The 10,000-nt window shown below is 50.0% G+C and overlaps 1 protein-coding gene across 1 annotated transcript in view; it reads right to left on the bottom strand.

Moving 5' to 3' along the window:
* LOC311324402 (tight junction protein 2-like) overlaps positions 1-7,131 on the bottom strand; it is a 62,451-nt gene extending 55,320 nt beyond the window's left edge. The window contains exon 1 of the mRNA XM_084456861.1: positions 6,874-7,131. Coding sequence (XP_084312987.1) covers positions 6,874-6,930 — 57 coding nt within the window. The 5' untranslated portion in view covers positions 6,931-7,131. The remainder of the gene's footprint in view (positions 1-6,873) is intronic.
* Positions 7,132-10,000: the final 2,869 nt, after the last annotated feature.

A 10,000-nucleotide genomic window follows, 5' to 3' on the forward strand; every position in this document is an offset into this window, starting at 1 on the left:
CGGAGCGCATTCTCCTGACTCAGATAATGGGAAAAACTCACTAGATGATTCAGCTGCAAACCGCTTTCAAACCATTAGCTACTGCAGAAGCACAGCTGCCAGTCTGCGTTTGGCCCTAACCACACCAGGGTTTCCGTTATAGACATCCAGCAGCCCGCCGCTAAATTACTGGCGCCGCTACTTCAGAATGGTTCTTTTTTATTTATTTTTTATTTAACTTTTTAGCTCCGCGGAACGAATGGTCGTCGCTCTGCTCTCTCTCCACTTTGAGGAGGACGAGCAAATGGAACACTGACAGGATGTCAATCACTCGTTAAGTCATGACAACAAAATAAACAAGCACTGAGAGCACTTCCTCCTCAGAGCCCGACTCCAGCTACCTACAGAGGGCAGGCAGAGCGAATACAGAGGTATTATACAAACTGCCTGTCCACCGGGGAGCTGTATTTTAGAGCTGGCGCTGTTTTCTCGTAGTTTACAATCAGTAATGAGCTCTAGGGCGCTATAGAGATGAGAGCTGTGTTCCAAGCGCTTTTTAGCGCTACAGCACCGTGAGCTTTTTTTGGGCTAGAGCGCAGGCTGTAAAAGGCTGTTCTGATGACGACAGCGGTCGGTTTTTGGCAAAACTGCAGAGGCAAGTTAATCTGCAGTCTGCAAAAACACCACACTCGTTGCTCATGTAGGTGTAAAACATGGTAGCCTGGCCAGCTCTAAACCCCAGCTCTAGTGCGCTCTAAGAAGCTTGGCGCTGTTCAGCTACATTCAGCTCGCCGGTGGACACGCACCCTTAGATAGATTGTAGCTAAAGTTACCGTTTAAATTAGCATTATATTTTCTATTGATGTCCAATGGCAATTGTCATTAGCTACGTTATCAGTAGCTAATGTTCCAACTAGCAAACGTCACCCGTTAGCCAAGTTAGCTTGGTAAGCTAGCTAGCTAACATTAGCGAACTCAGTGAATCATACAGACGTTACTTCAATAAACATCGGTAGAATAATTACCAACGATGTTTAGAAGCTATTGAAATATCCCTGGTTGCCTTTTCAGATGAGTTTGTTGAGGTATTTATCAAAGAAGAGCAATGTGGATGAGGAAGATAGTCAGGTAACAGCTGATGATTTAGCTAGAGATATAAATACCATCTAGTTGTAAAATATGTTGCCTGATGTTGGTGGCTAACGTTACAATATTTGAATGCTCTTACTGGTTGCGTGATCAATAATCTAATGTTACTCATTCTTAAATGTAACCATATCAGACTAGACAGGCAGAGGTAGTGGAGGCGTGTGGAGAGCAGAGTGAAGCAGAGAGCGAGAGGGCAGATATACATGAGAATGGAGGAGAAGAGAGTGACATCCCGTCACGCGAGTACACACACACACGTCCCGTCACGCGAGTACACACACACACACACACACACATCCCGTCACGCGAGTACACACACACACACACACATCCCGTCACGCGAGTACACACACACACACACATCCCGTCACATGAGTACACACACACACATCCCGTCACTGCTTTCCAGTTTGTATTTATGCATTTGACTAAACATCGATATCTTGTTCATGTTTTTATGTTATGAAACATAAATGAGAAAATGCACAAAATCTAAATGTAAGTAAGTGTAATTTTGTTTTCATATTTTTAAATTGTCGGTTGATATTCACGCGCGCACACCACCCAGGGTACAACAACATCCTTTCCCCCGCTGCTGAAAAACAATCTAGAGGAAACCCTGTCCACAGTAGCTTTGAGACAGGGGGTAGTGAGACAGTGTGGAGTGAGAGGGGGTAGTGAGACAGTGTGGAGTGAGACAGCGTGGAGTGAGAAGGGGTAGTGAGACAGTGTGGAGTGAGACAGTGTGGAGTGAGAGGGGGTAGTGAGACAGTGTGGAGTGAGACAGTGTGGAGTGAGAGGGGGTAGTGAGACAGTGTGGCGTGAGACAGTGTGTAGTGAGACAGTGTGTAGTGTTAAAAATAAAAGGACAGTGTCATCCTTTGTAACCACACAGCAAACCCAGCTGTGTAACTCTGATGCTCTGTGTTCCCCAGTGTGGGGGCTGGACCCTGGCCAGCAGGGGGCACATAGTCCAGGGCTGTCTGGGGGCTGGACCCTGGCCAGTAGGGGCCACATAGTCCAGGGCAGTCTGGGGGCTGGACCCTGGCCAGCAGGGGGCACATAGTCCAGGGCTGTCTGTTAAACCCCCTCAGCCCTGGGATCACGCTCCTACTGTGCCAGACAGCATCCCAACTATTCTGACAAGGGCTGAGAGAGACCCGTAGCTGAGCGGTCTGGGACCCCGCAGGGTGGGGGGGGGGGGGGTTGGGGTATTTTAGGTGTGCAAACTCACGTGGAGGGGGTGGGGGGGGGCTTTGGGGTGGAGTGCAGGAGGAGAGGGGAGGTGCTGTTGTTGTTGTGACCGGTAGGCTAAAGCTAATCTGTTGTGGGAGGAATGTAAATGGAGTGCTCTCCTCCCTGGCGCGCGGGGTGGTGGGGGGGGGGGGGGGGGGGGGGACAGAGCGTGTGTCTGGGGGTCGTAGAGATCACATGGACGGCTAAATGACAGCAACCAGAGGACTGGGGGTCGGGGGGGACGCTGGGTACCGGAGATCTGGCCGGAGATCAGAAGCCCTCGGCGGTACGGCCCACAATGTTGATTCCCTGGAGGTTGGAATTTGGAAACCACACCCCGCCCTGACCTGCCCTGACCGGATGGGCGGAGCCGGCCAGTAAACACGCTCTTCTCACCGCCCAAACATCCACACAGATAATGAAGGAGATAAAAGTCCCTGCTGGGGGAGCAGGAATTTGAATCTCTCTCTCTCTCTCTCTCTCTCTGTCTCTCTGTCTCTCTGTCTCTCTCTCTCTCTGTCTCTCTGTCTCTCTGTGCCCCAGGCCGACTGGTACCGAATGCAGGTCTTTAGCGGCATTAACACGCTGCATTAGCCCGCGGATCTCAAGCCGACTCCGACGTTAAGGTGGGTTGGGGTTGAGCGTGGGTGGGGGGGGGGGGTCTAGGCTAGGGTAATCAGGGGGGGTGGTCTAGGCTAGGGTAATCCGGGGGGGGGGGGGGGTCTAGGCTAGGGTAATCAGGGGGGGGGGTCTAGGCTAGGGTAATCAGGGGGGGGGGTCTAGGCTAGGGTAATCAGGGGGGGGGTCTAGGCTAGGGTAATCAGTGGGGGGGGTCTAGGGTAATCACGCACGGCTCATGCGGGTCTAATCCCTGGTGGAGTCATACGGTCAAACGCACCAGTGGGCCAGGAACAACAGAAGCGTGAGCGCCACGAGAAGGCGTCTGCCCGCTCTACGGCCGGCTGGTACCGGGCTAACGGGCCCCCTGGCCCCCCTGGTTAGAGGGTGTGAGTCTGGGGGCAGTGGAGGGGGGGGCGGGGGGGTGAAGCCAAGCGCCCCCCGGGGAGATTAGAAGCACCACGCTGGCCCTGGTCCTCTGGCGGATTACTTGACCAGACCACCTGCTCCACGCGCCACCGACACTGGTGGTCAGCGGGCAGCAGGGGATGGGGGGTGAAGGCAGACTGGCCCCTGCCACCGGCAGCTGGTGCGCTTGCAGGTCGCCGGTCGGCCAGCGTGCTGCTGGACCAGGACTCACCAGTCATCTCCTCTCTAACACCAGCGGCCAGGTCACCAGTCATCTCCTCTCTAACACCAACATCCAGGTCACCAGTCATCTCCTCTCTAACACCAGGTCACCAGTCATCTCCTCTCTAACACCAGCATCCAGGTCACCAGTCATCTCCTCTCTAACACCCGGTCACCAGTCATCTCCTCTCTAACACCAGGTCATCAGTCATCTCCTCTCTAACACCAGCATCCAGGTCACCAGTCATCTCCTCTCTAACACCAGGTCACCAGTCATCTCCTCTCTAACACCAGGTCACCAGTCATCTCCTCTCTAACACCAGCATCCAGGTCACCAGTCATCTCCTCTCTAACACCAGGTCACCAGTCATCTCCTCTCTAACACCAGGTCACCAGTCATCTCCTCTCTAACACCAGTGACCAGGTCACCAGTCATCTCCTCTCTAACACCAGCGGCCAGGTCACCAGTCATCTCCTCTCTAACACCAGGTCACCAGTCATCTCCTCTCTAACACCAGGTCACCAGTCATCTCCTCTCTAACACACCCGGTCACCAGTCATCTCCTCTCTAACACCAGGTCACCAGTCATCTCCTCTCTAACACCAGGTCACCAGTCATCTCCTCTCTAACACACCAGGTCACCAGTCATCTCCTCTCTAACACCAGGTCACCAGTCATCTCCTCTCTAACACCAGGTCACCAGTCATCTCCTCTCTAACACCAGGTCACCAGTCATCTCCTCTCTAACACCAGCGGCCAGGTCACCAGTCATCTCCTCTCTAACACCAGTGACCAGGTCATCAGTCATCTCCTCTCTAACACCAGCGGTATATATACCAGGAGTATGATCTAGTGCTGAAGCCAATTTTTACACTCACATGTTCATCCTGTACCTGCTGACACGACAGACTCACAAACAGGCTCATAAAACAAACACTCACACACACGCAGATGTGTGAGAGAGAGACAGAGAGAGGGAGGGAGAGAGAGAGAGAGAGAGAGAGAGATGAGCAGGTAGATGGGTTGGTTAGCATGCATCATCATGCCCTCCCATGCGTGGGTGTAGAAATGCACAGCGTCATCCTGACTTGACGTCTTTCTGCATCTCCCATTAGAGGCGGCAGCTCACTGGAATTCAGCTTCTATCAATAGAACATGATTCATTCCTCTGTGTTCATCCTCCTCCCATTCACACACACACAACACAGACACACACACACACACACACACACACTCACACTCACACACACACAACACTCCATTCTGTCTCTTAACAATAGGAGAGGACGCAGCTGGTTGCCTAAGAACTGCGGAGTGGTTGAGACACATGGTGAGATCAGCCATGGTCACAGAGTCATAGCGTGATCCCCAGTATGACCAGCATGAGTGGACACAACAAGCTAGGGTTCAGACGGCCAATGAGAGATGACCACCAGCAGCACTGGTCTGATTTCAGAGAACGAGCTGGTGTGATTCGATAGTGTGTAAGCACCACAAAGAGCGGGTCTGGTTGGATGCAGGGTGTGTAAGCACCACAGACAGCGGGTCTGGTTGGATGCAGGGTGTGTAAGCACCACAGAGAGCGGGTCTGGTTGGATGCAGAGTGTGTAAGCACCACAGAGAGCGGGTCTGGTTGGATGCAGGGTGTGTAAGCACCACAGAGAGCGGGTCTGGTTGGATGCAGGGTGTGTAAGCACCATATTGCCAGGGTTGAGAGGATTGGGCTTGAAGCTGCGAAGTGTCATGAGGTCAGCAATGTGATCATCCCCAGTGTTACACACACGCGCCTAAACACACACACACAGACACACACACACACAGTCACATCACACATGCACATACAGTAAGTCAATACAACTACTGTACAGGCTGGAAACACAAACCCATACACTCATGCAAAGCAACTCACTTGCATAAACACACACATAAAACAAACACGCACCCAAACTCTCTCTCTCACACACACACACACACACACACACACACACACACACACACACACACACAACCCACAGCTCTTCTCGGCCCAATAATGATGACCAGTAATCCACATGCCCTAAGCCTTACGCCTGCTGAGCCCAGCCAGCCGGACCATACTGAGACAAATGTGAGGGAACACACACACACACACACACACACACACACACACCAAACGGTCAGCCTTGACCCCGCCATGCCTGCCAAGGAGAGGCTTTGCAACTTGAGTCTCCTACGCATGGACACACAGCTCCACACACACACCATCACATGGACACACAGCTCCACACACACACCATCACATGGACACACAGCTCCACACACACACCATCACATGGACACACAGCTCCACACACACACCATCACATGGACACACAGCTCCACACACACACCATCACATGGACACACAGCTCCACACACACACCATCACATGGACACACAGCTCCACACACACACCGTCACATGGACACACAGCTCCACACACACACCATCACATGGACACACAGCTCCACACACACACCATCACATGGACACACAGCTCCACACACACACCGTCACATGGACACACAGCTCCACACACACACCATCACAAAAATGCGCTCTACTGGGATACAACTATTTTGAGTAGACATCTCATCCAGATAGGATTACTAGATTGGGTCTTCTCTCCTTGGATACAACTTTGACAAATAATAGTGTTGAATTTAAAAAGTCAGGTCAGACAGTTCAAAGCTTGCATATGACCTGACCTTTTCACAGTCAAGAACATTATGAGAGTACAGTATCCGATTAGTCATACTTCCCATGAGAACATTTCAATACTGTGGAAATATCAGAGCAACATCCTGTCCAAGTTCCAGTGTAACTTCTAGACAACAGTAGCCTTACAATCAATGTATGTTAAAGTAAAAACAAAACGGGTAGAATATGTTGCAGTTACTTCTGTGGATTCAAACATATATTTGTAATAACTGCTATTATTAGGCCATAGCCCACTTCTCTTCTGTTTGTCAGGCGCACATAGTGTATTTGCCCAATACTAGAGCGTCGCTCCTATTGGCGGAGAGAGCGGAGAGACTCAACAGGTGGATTCAAGCCGCTCAAAGGCCATTGGTTGGCACGGCAGGTCGCTGTCACCTGCATTCCTAACATTTGGCGCAGAAAACCGGTTTTTGTGCGCAACATTCTTCTACACGGCCAGTTGGATACACGCTTTCAAAGACGGAAGAGAACATGAACACAACGTATGCATGCAAATACAAAACTTAAAGAGTCTGACTTACTCCGACATGTTCGTTTTTGCTTGGATAAGCAGACACTCTCCCTCCCTTCACGGGCATCCTGCTCGTTTGAAAGTAGTCAAACAGCCGCTTTAATGTCGCTTTAAAACAAGTGCCCTGGGTCGCGGGTAATCGTCTTTCCTACGGTCCCTAGTTTCTGAAATGAAACATGGCTTTTGACAGCGCTCCTAAAACACTTCCTCCGTGGCGGTGGCAGTCCGAGTTCCTTTGGAAATATTGCAGCGCTGAGAAGAAACATTCTTGCCCGAGAGCGACTCTCAACAGGCCAGCCTACTTTCTCAACAGAGGCGTGACGGGAGAGGTCTGTCTGCGATGCTTATTTTCACAAACATCTCCATGGACGTTAACAAACTTATTGAATAATAGAAATGTGAATACGTTCATGTTTGTGACTATAATACAAACACACTTTAATCACGTTTCATTGGTACTTTTTTTTTAATACCACCCCTCTCTCGCAGAATGGATTCTTCCGGATTGGGACCATTGATTTACTGTTCTTTGAAAGTTCCACAGTACACAAACATGCGTCGCCTATTTATTTGGAGAAACTCCCATTGTATCTATTCACTTGGAGCTTTGAAAGCCTGGTGTGGGATACACATACAAGATGTCTGCTCAGAGACCTGTGTTTAGACACATTGTTCTCTGTCTCACATGATGACACTGGGGGAGCAGCGGTTGACATGCTTCCACTCTCTTCTACCCACCAGGAAAATGCATAATTCAGAATGTCAAACTAAACCAAGTGAGGGCTGTTATTTTATTTAACTACCACTGTACTCCAGAACAAGCTGGACATCCATTTATATTTGGGTCATGCTAGTTAGACGGCTGAGTGGAAGAATCTTGACTATTACTTCCTATATTTATTGACACAATACATGTACATAAATACTGTAGAACTAAACAGGGACACAGCCAAATGAAGCACTTCCTTCTGTGAACAGCCGTGTCTAACACCAGTCAGGTGCAGGAGCAGGTGTGATAATAGTAATAATCCAGCTTCAAACCAACTCCCCCTCCACACCCAAACCCTGCAGGTACAAACCTTCACCTGACTTCCCTCCCTGTCCCAGAAAACACACAGTGCACCCTGATCAGCCCCAGTCAAGTATCTGTCCGACTCTGTACAAACGGATTTTGACAAGTAAAAACAACAACAACAAAAAACAGAGAAAAGCATATCAATGATTAAACATGAGGAGCAATAAAAGCAGCCAAAACTCCCACATCTCCTCCCCACATGTGTGCTTGGTATAATTATACCTCAGACTCTGAGGTTAGTCTGTGACGTCAGGCCTGAGGTCTTCCCAGATAGAGAGCGTTCTGGGACCGGGAGTAATGATACTCTGAGGTTAGTCTGTGACGTCAGGCCTGAGGTCTTCCCAGATAGAGAGCGTTCTGGGACCAGGAGTAATGATACTCTGAGGTTAGTCTGTGACGTCAGGCCTGAGGTCTTCCCAGATAGAGAGCGTTCTGGGACCAGGAGTAATGATACTCTGAGGTTAGTCTGTGACGTCAGGCCTGAGGTCTTCCCAGATAGAGAGCGTTCTGGGACCAGGAGTAATGATACTCTGGTGGCCAGCTGGAAGCACTGATATCATTCCCCTCACTGACCCCAGGTCAGTCTATATCATGCCTCAAGCTGTGTTCGTTTGGGGTGAGGATGCTATGTGTGCTTATCTGAGATCAGTGGTTAGGGCTCCATGATAGGGGAGGTCTCTTTGGACTCCGCCCCCTCTGCTCTTCCACATGAGCTCACACTCACATCCTATCAGTGTTACAGACCAGGCCAGGGGGCGCTGGGGCTCCAGGGGGTCAACGTGTGTGTGTGTGTGTGTGTGTGTGTGTGTGTGTGTGTGTGTGTGTGTGTGTGTGTGTGTGTGTGTGTGTGGTATGTGTACTTAACATCCAATAATGTAAAAGTACTGTAGCTTACAACTGAGGTAATTCATCAATTGACCTCTAATTTCTGATATAAAACGTATGCAATATGCCACACATGTACAGTAACCAGTGGGTACCAGGCCTAACATGTACACATGTACAGTAACCAGTGGGTACCAGGCCTAACATGTACAGTAACCAGTGGGTACCAGGCCTCATCCACGTACAGTATCAGTGTCTCAGGGAGTCCAGTCACAAGACATGACTGACTACCCATTCAGATTCAGATTCAGAAAACTTTATTGTCTGTCGTGACAGAAAGAAAATCATCTTAGACTGGCTCAACAATCAACACAAGTTAGCACAACACAACTTAGGCTAAGATCATACAGTACATTCCTAAAACCAGCACAGGGAATCATTAAGAATAAGCATAATACAGTACTACTTAATACTGCAGAAGTAACGGCAGACGACTACTGTACCATATGAGTCTGTTTCTATCACAGCAGCTGTCTCTTACCCGACCACAACACACAGTTTCCCTTCCACTCATTTTGCCCTTCAAACCAGTGTGAGCTGAGGAGCCCGGGGCCCGAACCCTAACCAGGCCAGTCACAGGGAGTCAGAGACCTCTAGAGGTCATTGACGGGCATTGAAGGATCTCTCAGCACTGACACTGAACAGTAAAGCAAAGCTTCTACAAATATGAACAGCATAGAAACATACAGTATTAACAAACACATGATTCCTCATCACAGCATTCTGGGAGCGTGACTTTGTGGAGCTGAAGAACACGTCAATCAGACAGCTGACTCAGCTCTGCCAACGCATACAGTCTATGAACATCACTGTCCTGGGTGGTAGGATATGAACCTCGCTGTCCTGGGTGGTAGGATATGAACCTCACTGTCCTGGGTGGTAGGATATGAACCTCGCTGTCCTGGGTGGTAGGATATGAACCTCGCTGTCCTGGGTGGTAGGATATGAACCTCACTGTCCTGGGTGGTAGGATATGAACCTCGCTGTCCTGGGTGGTAGGATATGAACCTCACTGTCCTGGGTGGTAGGATATGAACCTCGCTGTCCTGGGTGGTAGGATATGAACCTCGCTGTCCTGGGTGGTAGGATATGAACCTCGCTGTCCTGGGTGGTAGGATATGAACCTCGCTGTCCTGGGTGGTAGGATATGAACCTCGCTGTCCTGGGTGGTAGGATA

Source organism: Borostomias antarcticus (genome assembly GCF_949987555.1).
Source record: "Borostomias antarcticus genome assembly, chromosome: 23".
NCBI classification, from domain to species: Eukaryota; Metazoa; Chordata; class Actinopteri; order Stomiiformes; family Stomiidae; genus Borostomias; species Borostomias antarcticus.